The sequence below is a fragment of the Coenobita brevimanus genome, chromosome 55, assembly GCF_032717465.1.
Source record: "Coenobita brevimanus isolate Jiangsu-jjx chromosome 55, ASM3271746v2, whole genome shotgun sequence".
NCBI lineage: Eukaryota > Metazoa > Arthropoda > Malacostraca > Decapoda > Coenobitidae > Coenobita > Coenobita brevimanus.
The window spans coordinates 46627762-46647905 of record NC_137008.1 but is presented as its reverse complement, the minus strand read 5'-3'; the positions used below and the strand labels follow the sequence as shown (position 1 = coordinate 46647905).

The 20144-nt window shown below is 40.7% G+C and overlaps 1 protein-coding gene across 5 annotated transcripts in view; it reads right to left on the bottom strand.

Moving 5' to 3' along the window:
• The window catches only part of Ak6 (adenylate kinase isoenzyme 6), a 200408-nt gene that overhangs the window by 41505 nt on the left and 138759 nt on the right, over positions 1 to 20144 (bottom strand). For 4 of the 5 annotated variants that reach the window (XM_080273525.1, XM_080273524.1, XM_080273523.1 and 1 more), the window contains exon 3: positions 18137 to 18288. In XM_080273525.1, coding sequence (XP_080129651.1) covers positions 18137 to 18288 — 152 coding nt within the window. Of the gene's footprint in view, positions 1 to 18136; positions 18332 to 20144 lie in introns of those variants that run through there. The other variant, XM_080273522.1, reaches the window with a different exon arrangement.

The following is a 20144-nucleotide window of genomic DNA, read 5'->3' as shown; positions in this document are numbered from 1 at the left end:
GCCAATGTCTTGCTGAGCTCACTGCCTTTCCTATTTTCTGAACATTATGGCTAACTTACCCTTAAAATCATGCAAGTTTTTGCTAAAATATTCCATTATGTTAGAATAATGGTACACTAATTAATAACGCTATAAAAAAAAATGCATGACTGTGAGCATAAAGAAATGCTAGTATCTGGTAACACCAGACAACACATTGCTGGGAAGCACTTGGTACATTCTGTGACCAACATGAAGGCTTGTCGACGCACTAAGGTGAAGCGGGCAGTGAGACCATGTTACAGAAGGGGAATTGAGACCCTAATGCCAGTTGCTTTCTGTACCTCGTGGTTGCCTTCCGGATCAAAGAGGGTTTGGGCTACATAGTGGTATACTTAACTCGTTTTCGTTTGCAGTGGCGCTTGGTGCACTATGTTATTAGGGGCCTCATATACGATTTACTAGCAGATACTGCCAGATTCCTATATTACCTTCAATGCTACTAATATCCCTATCTCCAAAAGTATTGAAAATCTCAGTGTTTCACTTAACAATGCCCTCAGCTGGACCTCTCATGATAGATCACTTGCTAAAACTGCCTCAAAGGAACTTGGATTATTGTACAGAGTTCACAGCTTCCTCTATGACGAGCAGATGGCTATAATGAAGTTTATAAAAGTCATGTGCGCTCTCAGCTGGAATATTGCTCACACTTGTGGACTGGATGTGGAGAGGTTGCACTAAAACTACATAAAATTCAGAACCAAGCTGTCAGAGATATTAATAACCCTGCTATTACAAATAAACTACCTTCCCTAGAGATAAGATAAAATGTTGCCTTCCTTGCATTATTTTAAAAATACTTTTATGGCAAATGCTCAGATGAAGTTGCATCCACTGTGCCACCTCTCCATGCCTTCCCCTGTGCTACACTGGCATCTGGTAATGCTCATGACTGGAATGTCACACTGCCACATTATAGAACTTCTGCCTATCAGAAATCTTTTATTTCCCAAACTGCATCTCTCTGGAACTTGGTTCCCCAGAGTTGTTTCCCCCAAAACTTCAACCTACTGTACAGTTGTTCAAGTCTAACTGTTAAAGATTTTTTATGAATGGAGGACACCAGCAATCTGGTGTACAATTATTTTTTTCTATTTATTTGTTTTTCTTTGTTCTGATATTTAAAAAAAAAAAAAACACAAAAAAACAATCTGGTATGGGTTTTTTAAAAATTTGTTTGTCTGGGTTGACTGCCGAAATGTTGAAGGTCTCAGATGATATAGGGGTGAAGTTAGTTACTGACCTGATAAATAGGATTATTTATCAGTGTGTTGTCCCAGATGATTGGCTGAAGAGTGTAATTGTAAATGTGTATAAAGGGAAGGGTGATGCCCTGGAAAGAGGAAATTATAGAGGTATAAAGCTTTTAGATCAAATAATGAAGTTAATGGAGAGAGTTTTAGAAGGTATGATTAGAGAAAGAGTGAATATTGATGAGATGCAGTTTAGATTTATGCCAAGTAGGGGGACCACTGATGCCATATTCATTGTTCGACAGCTTCAGGAAAAATATATTGGTAGGAGAAGGGATCTTTATTTTGTTTTTGTTGATTTGGAAAAGGCCTTTGACAAAGTCCCTAGAGAGGTGGTAAAGTGGGCAATGAGAAAGCTTGGCTTGGAGGAGTGGCTGGTTAGGGTGGTTATGGCTCTGTATGTGGCGACTCACACTCAGGTAAGAGTGAATGGAGAGTTGAGTGATGAGTTTTCCGTGAATGTTGGTGTGCATCAGGGGTCAGTTTTGAGTCCCATGTTGTTTATCATGGTACCTGAAGCCCTTTCAAGTGACTTCAGAAACGGACTCCCGTGGGAGTTGTTGTATGCCGATGATTTGGTGTTGATTGCAGAGAACGAAAGGGAGGCAGAGGAAAGGTTTAGGAAGTGGAGAGATGGTATGGGGCACAAGGGCTTAAGGGTAAATGCAGATAAAACAAAAGTGATGATGTCTAGGTTTGGTGGCGGTACGGTCAAAGACGAGGGAGAGTGGCCATGTGCAGTTTGCCACAAGGCCGTGGGAAGTAATTCCATCTTGTGCGGTGTTTGTGATAAATGGGTGCATAAGAGATGTAGTGGTATCAGAGGTAGACTGCGAGATAATGCTGATTTTATATGTACGGCGTGTCTGGGAGAGCAGGTGAAGATTGTCAGACGTGAAAGAATTGAACTTGCTGGTGAATCTCTTGAGTGTGCGGATGAGTTTTGTTATTTGGGTGACATGTTGTGTGCTGGAGGTGGGGCTGGAGCTAGCTCTGTGGCAAGGGTGAGAAGTGGTTGGAAGAAGTTCAGGGAGCTCTTGCCTCTCCTGACATTGAGAGGACTCTCCCTACGTGCTAAGGGGTATGCAGCATATATTTCGAGTGTAAAGCTGTATGGTAGTGAGACCTGGGCAGTGAAGGAGGAGGATATTCGCCGGCTCAGTCGTACAGAAATGACAATGATTAGGTGGATGTGTAGTGTGTCCTTGCATCCAAGGTCTGGGAGAGCTGGGTTCACGATGGAAGAGTTGAGACTTAGGATGGGACTGGAATGTATTGGTGTTGTGATGAGGAGAGGTAGATTGAGATGGTTTGGACATGTGGAGAGGATGGGGGATGATAATTGGGTGAGGAAGGTGAGAAGTGTTAATATTGGGGGTGGGGTTACGAGGGGTAGATCGAGAAAGACATGGGACGAGGTCATTAAGTGTGACCTCAGGGTTAAGGGACTGAACAGGGAGGCTGCAATGGATCGTGCAGCAGGGAGAGCCGCCATTAGGTGACCAAGGCCGACACATGCAAGCATGTTGGAGCCTTTAAAAACGAAACAAAACGAAACGATCTTCTGTTCAATTTTGTACAAAAAGGAAAGTAAACCTTCAATGTATGAGGACCCAATTTGCATTAAACAAGCTTTGAATGGAAAGATAAATCTTGACCCCGCCCAGAAAATGCTTAAAAAAAAAAAAAAAAAAAAAAAAAAAAAAAATTTGTGTGAGAACATATCAGAAGTTGGCTCCTGTCCAAAGCCATTCTCCCCAAAGTTCTACTGTCAGACCAAACAGATGCACATTCACCCCACTTAGAATAAACAAAAGATTGGTTTTTGTAGGATTTTACTTAAACAAAAAGTTATAATTCAATACTACTATAATTACAGGATGTGAAATGGTCTGTTTACACTCAATCAGCTGGCCACGTGCAAAATAGTCTATTTATATTCGATCACCTGCGCACAAACACACACACACACACACACACACAATGGAAGTATAAGTTGAACCAAACAAGAATAGCAGGTGTAGAGAAAACAGTGGAGAGGAACGCCCAGGAGATAAAAAAGGTATGGGCAGTATTGAAGAGTTACAGGAACGGACTATAGAGCAGGGAAACGAGATCAAAAGTCTGTGAAATAAACTGGAAAAAATTTGTACATGTAGTAACGAACAAGAAAGAGAAGTTACTGAATTAAAAGTGAGCAATGAATCATCCTCAAATGAAATAAAACAGCTTAAGAGGGAGAATAAGAGGTTGGAAGAAGAAAGAGACAGGATGAAAAGCAACCTAGATAAGTGTGAATCCAAATCAAGAATACAGGACAAGCACATTAAAGAAATCAAGGAGCAACATAAGGGATGGAAGAAAATTCAGGAAGAGGGAAATGTAAAGAGATTACAGAACAACAAAGCAAGGACAAGGTGGAGTGGGAAGTGGTTAGGGTGCTGAGAAGTTGAGAATCTTTAGTTAGGGATGTAACAGATAAGAAAAAATGTGTAATATTTTCAGGATTTAAAGAAAAACATATGACAGTAAGATCAGAAAGAGAAAGAGAAGAACTGAGTAAAGTTAAAGAAATAATATGAGTAGTCATGGAGGAAAACAATGAAGCTCAAGAAGAGATTGACGAGGTGTTCAGATTAGAAAAGTATGAGGAAGGAGGGACAAGGCCATTGAAAGTAAAGTTTAAGTCTCTGGCAACAGTAAACGAAATTATCAGACAAGGAAGAGTTAAAAAATGTTTGGATAAGGAGAAATGCAAAATGAGGAAGAAAGAGCTAAAATAAAGGAGATAGTAAAGGAAGCAAAGGTAAAAAACGAACAGAGATTGGAGGAAGAGAAGACAATGTTTTATTGGAGAGTCATGGGTCACAAATTAAGGAAGTGGTACTGGCAGAGACAAGGAGAAAAGAGAGTATATAAAACATCAAAAATATTTGGAAGGTGGCATATCCTAATGTTGATGGTTTAATATCGGCAAGGCTAGAATTAAACGATTTTTTGAGGGTACATGAACCTGATGTTATGTGCTTTGTAGAGAGCAACTTAAGAGAAGATATTGATGTTCATATGGAAGATGGTAAATACAAACTGTGGAGAAGAGAAAAATGGAAAAAACGGGAGGAGGAGTGATGATAACAGTGAAGAACAACATAAATGTAGATACTGTGGAAATGGGAGAAGGCAGGGCCGAAGTGATAGATATGAAATTAGAAACTGGAGAGAATAGCAAGCGAGATATGGCAGTAGTGTATGTTCCCCCTAAGACAAGAGCATGGAGTGATGATGAATACCAGGAAATGTTGTCAGACATGGCTAGTTATTTACAGAAGATGATTCAGGAAAGCAACAATATAATTTTAATGGGTGACTTCAATTGTAAACTGGGAGGAATGGGACCCAGGAGGCAGCGAAGATTCGTGGGGCACTATATTATTAAATACAGTACAATCCCAGCAATCCGGTATCCAGACAAACGGAATACTCAGAACAACGGGAAAATTCAAGGGCTGGTAAAAATGTCAGTAAGTTATAACTGTGCGCCAATTTGAATGGACCGCCAAACCGCCGTTTGATAGTGTCACGCGAGGCTGGGGGAAGTCAGACAAAGCGAGGTGGAGGCATTTCCGGCTGATGTAAATCCCTAGCAAATCCTCTTAACCACCCCTCCTCTCCCCCTCTTTCCCCTACTTGAATTCAGTCATCCTCCACACCTTCCAAAAATCACCAGTCTGCGTTTTGCCACCAGACAGTAAACAAGGTCTCTTACTATTGTGTTCCTCTGATAGACGGTAATTTGTACACTCCAAAATGCCTAAAGTGCAAACTAAACGTAAGCGTATCGTGCTTACCTTGAAACAGAAGCTGGACATATGCAACAGACTTGAAAAAGGCGAACATTATAAAACACTAATGGCTGAATATAAATGTTAATAGAAATGAAAGTTTACTTTGTTGGAAGAAAAATAAATAAATAATATGCCTGCATTTCATACGTACATCATTTATTTTATTTTCTGCAAAACAGCTGAGTGGCGGGTGAGGGGTGGAGTGATGGAGGTCATGTAGGGAAGAAGAAGAACAGTCGGAAACGTAAACAAACTCACGTGGGGGCACAGGTGTTGTGATAATTCTACAGTGCAGTCTTAACACATCATCAGTTCACTAATAAATGTTCAAGCTTTTATTTCTATATTTTATTTTTCAATTTTTATGAGTACAGTACATATAATGAATACAGTAATTCGGTAAACAATGGACTGGTGTAATTTGCAGTACTGCTAGTTGCTAGACATTGCACACGTGCGTTATGACCATGGTGTGTGTTTACAAGGCAGTTTTTCAGGCGGAATCTCTTAGTGTAACCCCTAATGTGACTGGTGAGTACCTGAACTGTATTTACTGCTGTGATAGCCTTTGTATAGATTTGACTTGAAAATCAGAAATACGGGAAAAATCTGTAACCGGGAAGGTAAATTCCCCAAGCCACCCGGTTAACTGGGATTGTACTGTATAACAATGAACAATGTGATGATGCATTGGGTCAAAGAAGAGACACGGTTCTGAGGTGAGGAAACACCAGCAAGACTAGACTTACTGTTTACCAAAGAACCCGATGTAATAGAATCCTTGAAATATCTGTGTCCTATTGGAAAAAGTGATCATATGGTCACTGAGTTCAAGATGATAAGAGGGAACGTGAAGCCAAGAGACGAGCTTTATAGGCAGGGAAAATACAACTTTGGGAAAACAAACTTTACAGGATTGAGGAAATTTTTTGAAAATGCAAATTGGAGAAAATTCAGAGAAACGAGGGATACAGAGGAAGTGTGATATTTTTCTAGACCTCTACAATTCGGGAGTGGAAAAATCTGTGCCAAGAGGAAGGGGAAAAGAAAACAGGAAAAAAGAGGGGTTTAATAGAAGGTGTATGACAGCAAAAAAAGAGAGAGGCACAGCATGGAACAGTTGGAGAAAAAGAGGTAACAAAAGAACAAAGGAAGAATATAAAAGAACTAGAAATGAATACACAAGAATACGTAAGAGAGGAAGAATGGAATTTTGAAAAAGATATAATAGATAAATGTACGGATGAACCCAAACTGTTTTATAGATCTGTCAATGGCAAACTGAAACAAAAGGAAGGAATCACCAAACTGAAAGTAGAAGGAGAGGTCTATAAAGATGCAGCAATGCAAGCAGAAATAATGAACAAATATTTCCAATCAATTTTCACTAATGAAAAGGAGTTTGTGGAAGGGGAGGGAGTGACTAGAAATGTAGTGATAAAAGATATAAAAGTGGAAGTACAGGAAGTGTATAAATTACTGGAAACTTAAGATGTAAGGAAAGCCCCAGGACCAGATGGAATCCCTAATTGGGTACTGAAGGAATGCAGAAAACAACTGGCGGATAAGATTCACAGTTTAATTGTATGTTCTCTGGAAGAGGGGAAAGTGCCTCAAGAATGGTAGAGGGCAAATGTGGTACCAATTTACAAGGGAGGAAACAGGGAAGAACCCCTGAATTATAGACCAGTGTCCCTAACCTCCATGGTTACAAAATTGTGTGAAAGAATTCTGAAAGATAGATGGATAAAATATCTGGAAGAGATGAATATTTTGGCTGATAGCCAGTTTGGATTTAGAAGTGGAAGGTCATGTGTTTCCAACTTGTTGAGCTTTTAATCAAGAGCGATTGACATGCTACAGGAGAGAGATGGTTGGGTGGATTGTGTGTATTTAGATTTGGAGAAGGCCTTTGACAAGGTACCCCATAAGAGACTAATGTGGAAACTAGAGCATATAGGAGGACTGAAAGGGAACCTCCTGTTTGAGAGACAGACAAATGAGGACAGTAATAAAGGATAGGATGTCTGGATGGAGGAAAGTAACAAGTGGAGTCCCACGGGGCTCGGTGTTGGCACCACTAATGTTCCTGATTTATGTAAATGATACAGTAGATGGAGTGAACAGTTATGCAAGTATGTTTGCTGATGATGCAAAGATCTTGAGTAAAGTACAGGTTGAGGAGGATTGTAAAATGCTGCAGGAGGATCTGGACATGATACATGGTTGAAGCCAGATGTGGGAAATGAAATTTAATGCAAAGAAATGTAAAATATTGGAAATGGGTAAAAGTACCAAGAGGCCACCATTGAATTATTTGATGGGAAACGAACCAATCACAAAAGCGAGAGAAGAGAAAGATCTGGGAGTGCTAGTCCAGCACAGTTTGTCACCTGAAAAACACATTAACGAGGAAGTTTGAGAGACATATAAACTCTTGACTAATACAAGAGTAGCTTTTCATTATATGGATGAGGAGATGATGAAAAAATTGATAATGGCCATGATTCGCCCCACGTTAGAATATGCAGCAGTAGTGTGGTCCCCACACAAAAAGAAAGATATAAACAAGATTGACAGAATACAAAGAACAGCAACTAAAATGGTCCCCAGTCTGGCAGATGTTGCACAGACAGAAACTGGAAAAGCTTTACTTGCCTTCCTTAGAAGAAAGAAGAAAGAGCGGCGACATGATTGCAGTGATCAGGACCATGGTGGGAGTAGATAAAACTGACAAAGAAGATCTGTTTTTATGGGATAAGAGAGTAACAAGAGGACATGGAATGAAACTGAAGAAACCAAGCTGCTTGAAGGATATCAAGAAATATAGTTTTCCTTATAGATGTATAGACCTGTGGAATAGCCTGGACAAAGAGATCGTCCAGTCTAAAAACTTAAACGAGTTTCAAGCTAAATTTGACTTACTGAGAAACAAAGACAGGACCCCACGAGCGTAGCTCATTTCCTGAATATCACAATTAGCTAAATACAATTAGGCAAATACACACACACACACACAATTATAGGGGAAAAAAAAAAAAAAAAAGTAGAGAAGGAAGTGGTTAGGGTACTAAAATGTAAAGAATCACTCATCAGAGATGCAGTAGACAAGAAAAAAATGTGTAATTATCTCAGGTTTGAAAGAAAAACCTGTCAGTGAGGTCAGCAAGAGAAAGGGACGAACCGAGAAGGGTGAAGGAAATAGTGGAAGGAAATGAAGGTTCCCAAGAGGAGATAAAAAATGTGTTTAGACTGGGAAAATATCTGAAGGCAGGGGCAAGGACACTAAAAGTAAAATTTCAATCTCAAGTCAGGGTGAATAAAATAATCAACATGACTTGGAATTTAGCAGATAAGGAGAATCAATAATATCTGGATAAGGAGAAATGCAAATGAGGAAGAGAGAGCTAAAGTAAAGGAACTTGTTAAGGAAGCTAAGGAAAAAATGACCATTGAACAAAGGAGAAGACAGAGTTATATTGGAGAGTTATGGATCAGAAATTGAGGAAGTCGTGCCAAAGAAGAAAGAGTGTGAGGATATAATTAAAAACAATGCAAAAGGATTGAAAGTGGCAAACGTTAATGTAAATGGTCTAATCTCAGCAAGGTTAGAAATAGATGGTTTCTTAAGGATAAATGAGTCAGACATTATGAACTTTGCAGAAACCAAGCTAAGACAGAATATTGAAATCCAAATGGGAGATGGGAAATGCAAACTATGAAGAAGATATAGAAAAGAAAAAACAAGAGGAGTGATGATAGCAGTGAAGAACAAGAAAAATGTGGATAATGTAAAACTGGGAGCGGATAGGGCTGAAGTGATAAACATGATACCAGAGACCAGAGGGAAAGGCAAGAGAGACATCATCATCATCAGCCGTTTTAGTATCCACTGCAGGACCGGCCTATCCCGACCGAAGTCGGGACGATACAGCCAATGTATCTCTATCAAGTGGCTTAGGCTGTCTAGTAGAGATTGTATGTAGGGTGAGAAGTGCTTGTAAGTGTAACTGTAGTGTTGGAGTGGCTTTGGATGTGTGTGTAGTCCGTGAACCAAGTGTAATCGGCCCGCGCAAGCCGACTGGGTGCAAGCATACTTTACAATAAGCCGACTGGGTGCAAGCATACTTTACAATAAGCCGACTGGGTGCAAGCATACTTTACAATAAGCCGACTGGGTGCAAGCATACTTTACAATAAGCGACACTGGTTCAACCACAGCACCCCTTGTGTCCGCCAATGCAGTACGTGGCCGGGTGAACACTCCCAAAGTTTATTACCCTGGCGGGGCGTGAATCCTGGTCCACCCGTGTACGAAACGGACACTGTACCACAGAGACATCACTGTAGCATATGTCCCTCCCAAGACAAGGGCATGGAATGAGGACGAATATCAGGAGATGTTGTTGGACATGGCTAGATACCTATGGAAAGTAACTGAGAAAAGCAACAACATAATCCTGATGGGTGACTACAATTGTAAAGAGGTAAACTGGGAGGAGTCGAACTCAGGAAGTAGTGAACATTCATGGGGCAGTATACTGGTAAACATAGCAATGAATAATGTAATGGCCCAGTGGGTCAAAGAAGAGACAAGATTTAGAGGTGATGACACACCAGCAAAGACTAGGTTTTATTCTAATCACAGAACCTGATGCAACTGAATCTCTGAAATATCTGTGTCCTAATGGAAAAAGTGATCATTTAGTAACTGAGTTCCAAACAACAGAATGAAATAGGAAGACAAGAGATGAGCTATACAGGCATGGAAGATACAATTTTGGAACTTTACAGGAATGAGAAAATTTGTTTGGTGAGGACTGGTGAGAATTCAGGGAAACAAGAGAGATAAAGAAGTGGGATATCTTTCTAGACTTCTATAATGTGGATGTGGAAATGCATGTGCCAAAATATAATGAGAAACAGAACTGGAGAAATGACTGGTTCAACAAAATGTTTATGATACCAAAAACAGAAGGGATAAGGCATGGAACAAATGGAGAAAGAGAGGTAATGACAGAACAAAGGAAGAATATAATAAGAACTAGAAATGAATATACAAGAACACGCAGAGAAGAAAGAAACTTAGAAAAAGGTATAACTAACAAACGTAAGAACCTAAATTGTTTTACAGGTTTATTAATGGTGAACTGAAACAAAAGGAAGGAATCAATAAGTTGAAAGTAGAAGGAAATGTCTATAAAGATGCAATTATGCAAGAAGAAATAATGAACAAATGCTTCCAATCAGTCTTCACCACAGAAAGTGATTTTGTGAAGGAGGAGGAAGTGACTAGAAATGTAGTGTTAAAAGATGTAAAAGTTCAAGTGCAAGAAAGGAACAAATAACTGGAAACTCAAGATGTGAAGAAGGCCTCAGGACCAGATGGAATCTCTAACTGGATACTAAAGGAATGCAGAGAACAACTGGCAGATAAGATTCGCGGTTTAATTATGTTCTTTGGAAGAAGGGAAAGTGCCTTTGGAATGGAAAAGGGCCAATGTGGTACTAATCTAAAAGGGAGGGAACAAGGAAGAACCCCTGAATTATAAACCAGCATCCCTGACCAGCTTGGTCGCAAAATTGTGTGTGAGAATCCTGAAAGGGTGATGGATAAAATATCTGGAGGAGATGGACATTTTGGCAGAAGATAAGTTTGGATTCAAAAGTGGAAGGTCCTGTGTTTCCAACTTGTTGAGCTTCTACTCAAGGGCGACTGATGAGCTACAAGAGAGAGATAGGTGGAATGTGTGTATTTAGATCTGGAGAAGACCTTTGATGAGGTACCCCACAGGTGACTAATGTGGAAATTGGAACATAGGAGGACTGAAGGGGAACCTCTTGGAGTGGATGAGAGACTTCTTGAGAGACGGGCAAAGGAGGACAGTAATAAAGGACAGGATATCTGGATGAAGAGAAGTAACAAGTGGAGTCCCACAGGACTCAGTGTTAGCACCCGTAATGTTCCTGATTTACGTAAACAATATGGTAGATGGCAGGAACAGTTATTCAAGTCTGTTTGCTGATGATGCAAAGATCATGAGGAAAGTAGAAGTTGAAGAAGACTGTAAAATGCTGCAAGAGGACCTGGATAGGATTCATGAGACAAGCCAGATGTGGGAAATGAAATTCAATGCATAAAATGTAAAATATTGGAAATGGATAAAAGTACCAAGAGATCATCACTTAGTTATTTGATGGGTAATTAACCAATCACAAAAGTGAGAGAAGAGAAGGACCTGGGGGTGCTGGTCCAGGATACTTTGTCACCTGAAAAACACATTAACAAGATAGTTAGAGAGATGTGTCATCTCTTTACTAACATTAGTGTAGCATTTCATTACATGGATGAGGAGATGATGAAAAACTGTCTATGGTGACCATAATCCACCCCAGGTTGGAATATGCAGCAGTAGTGTGGTCTCCACATAAAACGAAAGATATATACAAGATTGAGAGAATACAAAGAACAGCAACAATGATGGTCCCTAGCCTGGCAGATCTTTCATACTGGGAAAAGATGGAAAAGCTAGATTTGCCTACCTTAGAAGAAGGGAGAGCGGCGACATAATTGCATGTTCAGGGCCACGATGAGAGTAGAAAAAATTGACAGCGAAGATCTGTTTGTATAGGATGGGAGAGTAACATGAGGACACAGAATGAAACTCAAAAAGCCAAGCTGCTTGAAGGATATCAAGAAATACAGTTTTCCATGTAGAAGCATGGACCAGTGAAATAGACTGGACAAAGAGATCGTCCAGTCTAAAAACTTAGATGAGTTCAAAGCAAAATCTGACTTACTGAGAAATGGAGACAGGACCCCACGAATGTAGCTCATTTCCCGTATAACACAACTAGGTACAGTAAATACAAACACACACACACACACACACACACACACACACACACACACACACACACACACACACACACACACACTGGTCCAGGATAGTGTGTCAACTGAAAAACACATTAACCCCTTAAGCGTGGGCATGTCAGAGGCGATGCATGCACCTCACGTGGGGATATTCGAACTCAGACTGACTTTTTAATAATATTTGCCAAAAATCAGTTATTAGTCCTAGAATATTATAATTACATATGCATATTGCACATACCTTCAGCTTTCTCCTGGGATGTTTACTGAGCCTTCATCGACTACCGTAGGACTTGTGGAGACTTCTGAAGTTGGGTAACGAAGTCTCCACTTTACACTTCCCGATACCCCGTAATTTGATTACCACAGCCTGATATTATCACTAGAAACACTATTCTATGATTTTCAAGTAGTTTGGAATCCATACACCAAAAAAAAACACTGTGAAAGCAATGTAAATTACGTGCGCCTACCAGCTTCCCACCCATGTTTATTCCCCGCTGGTATTCTGTCATTTATTATTCATAAACACACTCACACTTTATATTCCTATTACTTTATTACACTTATATATATATATATATATATATATATATATATATACAGTGCTCGTCAGAAGTATGGAGCGCCCTGCGTCCCTCCTGAGAAACAAACCTTTCAACATTGAACAAACATATAAATAATGCATTTTATTTACCTTTAGTGCTTCGTAGGGTAGCCTTTACGTTTCTTCCCGGACCTGAGACGTCTTGGAAGTGAAAGGGCGAGGCTCCTGAGGTGCTGGAGCGGTATTTTGTTCCAGGAGTCACGAATGGCGGCTTCCAGCTTAGGCAGAGAGCTCACGTCCTTCCCTTGGAGACTCTTCTTTACGAGGTACCAGAGGTTTTCAATCGGGTTGAGGTCTGGGCTATTTCCTGGCCAGTCTGTCATGAATGATACCTCGCAGTCACGAAGCCAATTGGTGACCGATTTGGCCTTGTGAGCAGGTGCACCGTCCTGCTGAAACACTCGTGCACCTGTTAGCTCGAAGGAGTCTGGTAAATGATCACACAGAAGCTCCAGGTAAACATCCTGATTCACTCTGAGGTTCTTAGGAAGTACAACAAGCTTCCCCAAACCCTTCCCTGAGAAACAACCCCATACCATGAGTGAATCAGGATGTTTAACTGTGCTTTCTACATACCGTGGGTCAAGTGGGTCACTACCTTTGCGTGCTCCTCTGTTACAGGTAACACTAAACGTTGCCTCATCAGACCACAACACTGACAACCATTGCTCCTCACCCCAGTTTAGATATTTATTAGCAAAGGCAAGCCTACGAATTCTCTGGCTGCTAGAGAGAAGAGGCTTTTTCACAGGCCTGTGACTTGTGTAACCAAGCTCATGCACCCTACGAGACACTGTTCTCACTGACACCTCACCAAACACTTCTGGGTTGCTCTCCTTAATTTTCCTTGCACTCACACAAGGATTAAACTCCACTGCACGTTTTAAAACATTAACAGACCTTGGGGAAGTTTTCCTAGGCCTACCAGACCTCGGTTTCTTTGTGGGAACTTCACCACTGTTTTCCTCCCGAAACCGCGCATACCAACGACGCACTGTCGATCGTGCCACACCAACCAATTCACTAATTTCCTTTGTCTGGTGGCCTGCCTCCTTTAGAGCAATGATCTGGGATATGATTTCACTCGATAGTTCAAGGGTAGGTGCCATAACAAAGTTTTAAAGGCCAAAACACTGCGGGACACTCGGTAAAAAATGGCGCAATTTGAGAGGGACACTCGGCGGAGTTCCTCTCTCTCAGGCAGCCCGTGGGCGACTGAGGCGGGAACCAACCAGCGTGTCGGAAGGCCTCAGGCTACCGTGACGTCATGCTCGGAGCTCAAACTTGTGGCTCAATTCTTACCCCCAAAAATGGGTGATTCTTTTTGGGCCATAAGTATTGCGCACCCGGCAGACAACGCTGAATACAGTAATCCCTCTAATATCCGAACGCCCAATATCCGAACATCCCCACTAACCGGACATAATCCTCCTGGGATCCAATATTCCCAAAATGGGCCAAAAACTGCAAAAAATTCGAAAAAAATCTGACTTTTTTCCCTCCCATAATTTGAAATTCCCGCCTGGCGCCAAACAGCTGTTACACCATGGTCCCTTCACCCCTTCCTTCCTCCCCCTCCCCCCTCCCCTGTCAGGTTGCCATTTGGTATTTTTCATTACCAAGTGTGAGCCAATTTGGTAATGAAAAATTCGTTTGGTAATGCATTAGAATAATGCATTACCAAATGGATATTTCACATGTAATAGGATACACATGATGGAGATGGTGTCTTGTTTTCTCTCTCTGATTTATATGCTACCCTACAGGGGGGGAATATAATTTACATGCTGTTAGTTATAAGGTGAGTGATTACATGTATTTCCCACTTGTATATATAATTAGTGAAGAATATATGCTAGCTTTACGAATTTGGTAATGAAAAGTTATATTTGACAATGAAAGTTGAGGAGATTGGTAATGTGGCTGTTGCGATCTGGCAACTCTGTTACCCCACCAACATCAACAGTCACAGCTTAACTCCGATGGAGAGCAGATACTCATAACAGTGCAAGCCACAGGTGCTTGTTTTTTGTGAATAAACAGTGAATAAACTGCAATACCTTGCCACTAGAACACACAGGAATTTACAGTGTTGTGCAGTGTTAAGAAATTACAATTTAGAGTGCAGAGGATTAACTGTGGACTGCAAACTGGCGGTTCAAACCAGTCCAAGACCAAGGGACTTGTAAGTACCCAGAATGTTTAATATTGTATAAACTCACCTCTAAAACCTCATTTTATGGTTCTTTTGCTTTTATTTCAGTCTTTTATGTACCTTATTGGTGTGATTTGGGTCTTAAATAGGTGCTATGCATGTCCAGAGGGAGTTGTATAGGTGTTTTTCAGAGTTAGGGTCCGTAAGTACTAGTCCATAAGCTGGGGCCCAATATCCGGACAGGACCACTATCCGGACCTGCCTATGGCTCTATTGATCCGGATATTGGAGGGGTTACTGTACTTCTGACGAGTACTGTATATACAGTATTTATCCATAAGTTTCCTTCAGTAATAGTAGTTTATTTTCACTTCAGGCATTACCTTTCTCATTCAGTAAACTAGTGTAGAGAGCAAAGCTTTCACTGTTATTACTCCAAGTATTTGTACTCATATTCTTATATTAGTAATTATTTATATTTCAATTTTATTTACACTATGTTATACACTGTTACTTCCAGTAACTAAGGGCTCCTTTCCCTTGGAGCCAGGATGAACTTGGGACACTGAAGCACTCGTGGTTTATCACCATTTCCTCCACTGGCTCATCACACAATTCACCAGAAAGATTGTAGTCACTATGGATAAATTAGCCAGTTCATGCTCCATAGCAGAGTCACTTGTCCTTTACCCCTTCCTGCACGAGATTTAGTAGGGGTAGAGGTCACTGGGCCCTCTAGATGCGGCGGAAATGGAGGGGCGCGAGTGCTACGTGCTTTCATCTCAAGAGACAAAACTGAACTGAATGACGAGGCGGATATGGGGTCACCAAGGGTTGACAACGTCAGTGAGGTGACAGCTGCCAATTTATATGCTGAGAAATGATTGGCAGGAAATTAGGTAGTTCCAGGTGAATGTAAATATCACTTAGGCTTCTCCCTTCCTTTCTTATATATATTTTTATTATGAGAACAGGTCATACAGCATATTTCACGGGGAAATAAACAAGGAAAATTAGCGAACGAGTGCACGTGGGGTGTTGCCAGGTGATAATTAGCCAATTCCAGGTGTATGGCACTATCAATTACCTTTTTTCTTTTTTATATATATTATTTTGTATATATATTATTTTGTATATATATTATTTTGTATATATATTTTTTTGTATATATTTTGAATATATATTATTTTGTAGTGTGGTCCCAACACAAAAAGACATGGGACGAGGTCATTAAGTGTGACCTTAGGGTTAAGGGACTGAACAGGGAGGCTGCAATGGATCGTGCAGCGTGGAGAGCCGCCATTAGGTGACCAAGGCCGACACCTGCAAGCATGTTGGAGCCTTTAAAAACAAAACGATAATAAGGCATAGGGCTCATTCTAATGGATGAAATGAGTGGAAAAATCCGGGCAAGATTTGCCTAGCACAGCGCAGCTGGGGCAGGTGGGAGGAGAGGGTAATGGAGGGGAGGTAGGGAGGGGAGTCAAGAACGGGGAGTAATGGCTAAATTGTCAACAATGAATGGAAGTACAGATGACAATAGCAGCACTGACTATTGTTAGACACTGGCAGTACTGACAGATGATACAAGCAACCACTTCAAAGCCCGGGCGAATTCAAAATAACACAGAATTGCAAAAGTGACGCCCTGAGGTATGATCCATTGCACCTGAGTGTCACGAAAGTGATGCCCAGCGGTTAAGGGGTTAACAAGAGAGGTAGAGAGACGTATAAACGCTTGACTAACATAAGATTAGCATTTCATTACATGGATGAGGAGATGAAGAAAAAATTGATAGTGGCCATGATCCACCCCAGGTTAGAATATGGTATGCAGCAGTAGTGTGGTCCCAACACAAAAAGAAATGTATAAACAAGATTGAGAGAATACAAAGAACTGCAACCAAGATGGTCCCTATCCTAGCAGATCTGTCATACAGACAGAGTCTGGAAAAGCTGGATCTGCCTTCCTTAGAGGAAAGGAGAGAGAGGGGTGACAAGATTGCAGTGCTCAGGGTCATGATGGGAGTAGATAAAATTGAGAGAGAAGATGTGTTTGTATGGGACAGGAGAGTAACAAGACGACACGGAATGAAACTGAAGAAGCCAAGCTGCTTGAAGGTTATCAGGAAATATAGTTTTCCTTATAGATGCATAGACCTGTGGAACAGCCTGGACAAAGAGACTGTCCAGTACTTAAACGAGTTCAAAGCCATATTTGACTTTTTGAGAAAGAGAGACAGGACCCCACGAGCATAGCTCATTTCCTGTATATCACAACTAGGTAAATACACATTGCTAATTGTTTGTCTCTCGTATCTCGCTTCATCGCCATCACTCACTATGTATTCTTTCCACTTTCAAGTAAGTTTATCATTAAAACAAATAGTCATAATTCAACATGGCTAAAACTATGGTTTGTGAAATCGTCTGTTTGCACTCAATCAATAGGTCACACACAAACACACACACATATTGTTCACTCCCTGCCTCTTGTCTCTCACCTCACTGCCACCACTCACTATGGATAAACTTTTTCTTCTTTCAACAAAATTTATCTTTACTTTATGCTACTGAAATAGCCTTTTACCTTCCTCTAGGCAGATAAGCCATCATCTGAAGATACCCCTTTCCTGACACCCAAACTTCATTCCACTGGCTGGCATGGTAAGTGATCACCACTTTGTAAACTCTGCTTAACCCAGTGATATTCCTTGAGGTTGTGTACTACAAGGAATGTTAGGTATGGCAGGGAGAGGGTACAAATTTTGAAGAGATACAAAGGGAGGGAAAATGGAAAAATTTGGGGATTTCACCATACCAATTAGCCATATAAAATGGGTTTCACTGGCCCACTTTGTGAGTTTTGATTTGCAAGTTAAAATTTCCGGATACATTGGCCAAGCAAAGTAAGGGTCTACTGTAAAATGAAGATGTGCTTTACTTTTTAGGTATATACAGATGTGCATTCTGAGTCCTTAACAATCAGTACCAAAATTCTTGGAGTCAATGGGAGTGTAAAGTAAGAATGCATGGTTAAGTAATCAAAAAGAAAAAAAATCATCATCATCATCATCATTATCATCATCATCATCCGGACCTCCTTTCCCACCCAAAGGCCTTTGGCTAAGATCAAAGTGTAGAAAAAAAAAAAAAATCTTGAAAGAGAAGTGAAGGTGCCAGGAGGGGAAGCACGGCCATGAAAGCATGGAAGACAGCCTAAGGTTCCATGAAAGAGCTGTACAGTACTTTTGTATAAATACTCTAATCTGAAAAGTACAAACATATAAAATCCCATTACTGTATAAAATTTATGTTCCCAACTGGGTTTTCTCTCTAAGCAAGTCTATAGCTTACCTTGTCTTCATCCAAAACAGGGCACTCTCTCTCATCATCATAGCCATCAAAAAAATTATTATCTTTAGCCAAGTCCCCAACACTAATCCATTCAAGTCCTGACTGTTCTGCAAGCTGCTGTGCTAGAGTTGACTTCCCAACTCCTGGTGTTCCTGAAAAAGAACATACTGGTAAGGCAATCATCGCTGAATACATATTAAGGAATGCTGTATTTTTAACAATTCTTTTCATTCTACAGCAGTGGAAATCACAGGCCCTTAGTTGCCATCCACCTCTTCCTCTCCACTTACAGGATGGGGAGACGTAGATCAAGAAAAAAAAAGAGCAGAAAAAGAAAACACAACTATCAGTCAGCAGGCCCTGTGAAAACAGGTGCATAATCACTGAAGCCTTTGAAGACCTAGCTAGAATACATTATGAATTTATGAGAAAACTCATCTAAAGCTGTTATACACTTACAGAATAAATCAAACTTTTTCATTCATTCATTCATCTAACCCAGTGTTGCCCCATATGGAGTGTATCATCTCTTTTACAAGGCTAAAAATCCACTTTCCACTCTCACAGCACCCTCAGGGAGTAACTTTCAGGAATCTCATGACACCACTCTGGCCTTAAATGATGAGGTATCAGCTCTAAATGTAGCATACAGGTGGTTACCACTGATACTGGGAAGTGCTACCATAAGAGTGAAATGTGGTTACAAGCTTGGTAACTAGCCATATAAGCATCAATCTTAGGGTATAGCCACACCAGACACGATGAGCAGGGAGACCTGAGCGGGGTGGGATGAGGCGACTCGATAAAACTCACTAAATCCTACGTGGGTGGCCACATTGGATGAGTGGGTAGGTTTGTTAATCCACTCACCCTCCATGCTCATTGCTATGTGATGCAGCATGTTCCAAAATGCAACGCACTGCCTAGTGACATCCCCAGGCATTACTGCATCGATGAATAGCTCCTGACTATCTGTCGCATGTGAGGTTGCCACTTTCTATTTGGACAAATTTCACATTGACGCTCACTTTGACGCTCATCGCTCGACGCTACCTCCCCACTTGTCGCGTCCGGTGTGGCTATACCCTTAGTCAGGAAACTGCCAAAAGTTAGTCACTCGGCAATTATTCCTCTAAGTGACTGTACAGTCAACCAAAAAAGTACTGACCCTCTTACGGCACGTATCATTCTGAAACATGGATGAAACATTGTGGTGTATGGGGCATCCTGTGATTATAAATGAAAATATTATTTTTAGTAATTAACTAAAAAAAAAAAAAAAAAAAAAAAAAAAAAAATCACAAGGTGGTATACGTTTTGTGGCACCAAATTTATACGAGGTTTGTTCAGAAGGTACAGTGAAACCTCACTATAATGGACTAATTGGGGCCCAAACCATTCTGAAAAATGTGAAATTCCGGTAAAAGCGACATCTGGACTCCCCCTACTAATCCGGACTTTTTCCAATATATCAGACATTAGTCCGGATCGCATGAACGGTTTTTAAACTGTTTTGACTACTACTGCGGTACTGTACTGTATTATAACATCACTACATTACTCAAATGGTATAATGTATATAATAATACAGTACTGTACACTGATAAACATGTCTTTTATTCACATTATTGTGGTGAACAGGGCTGAAGTGGTCAGTCGGTCCGGACTGCTGCTGGCTTTATCAGACTTTTTCCGATGTATAGTAATTTAGTCCGGTAGCTCCTTGAGTCTGATGAGAGCAAATTCTGGTCTATTGAAGTCCGTTATATCGATGTTTTACTGTATCTGACCTTAGGCTAAAAAAAAAAAATAACTAACCTGTTGAGGTAAGACACTAATCCACCTCAAAGTAGGTCCCTTCTGACTTGACACACATAGCCCAGTGTTCTTTCTACTGCCTGAAACATTTTTCAGTGTTGGTTTTCACTATCTCCTCCAGGTGCTTCATCGCATTCATCATGATCTCTTCTCTCATCTCAAACTGGAACCCTTCAATGGAGTTTTGAGC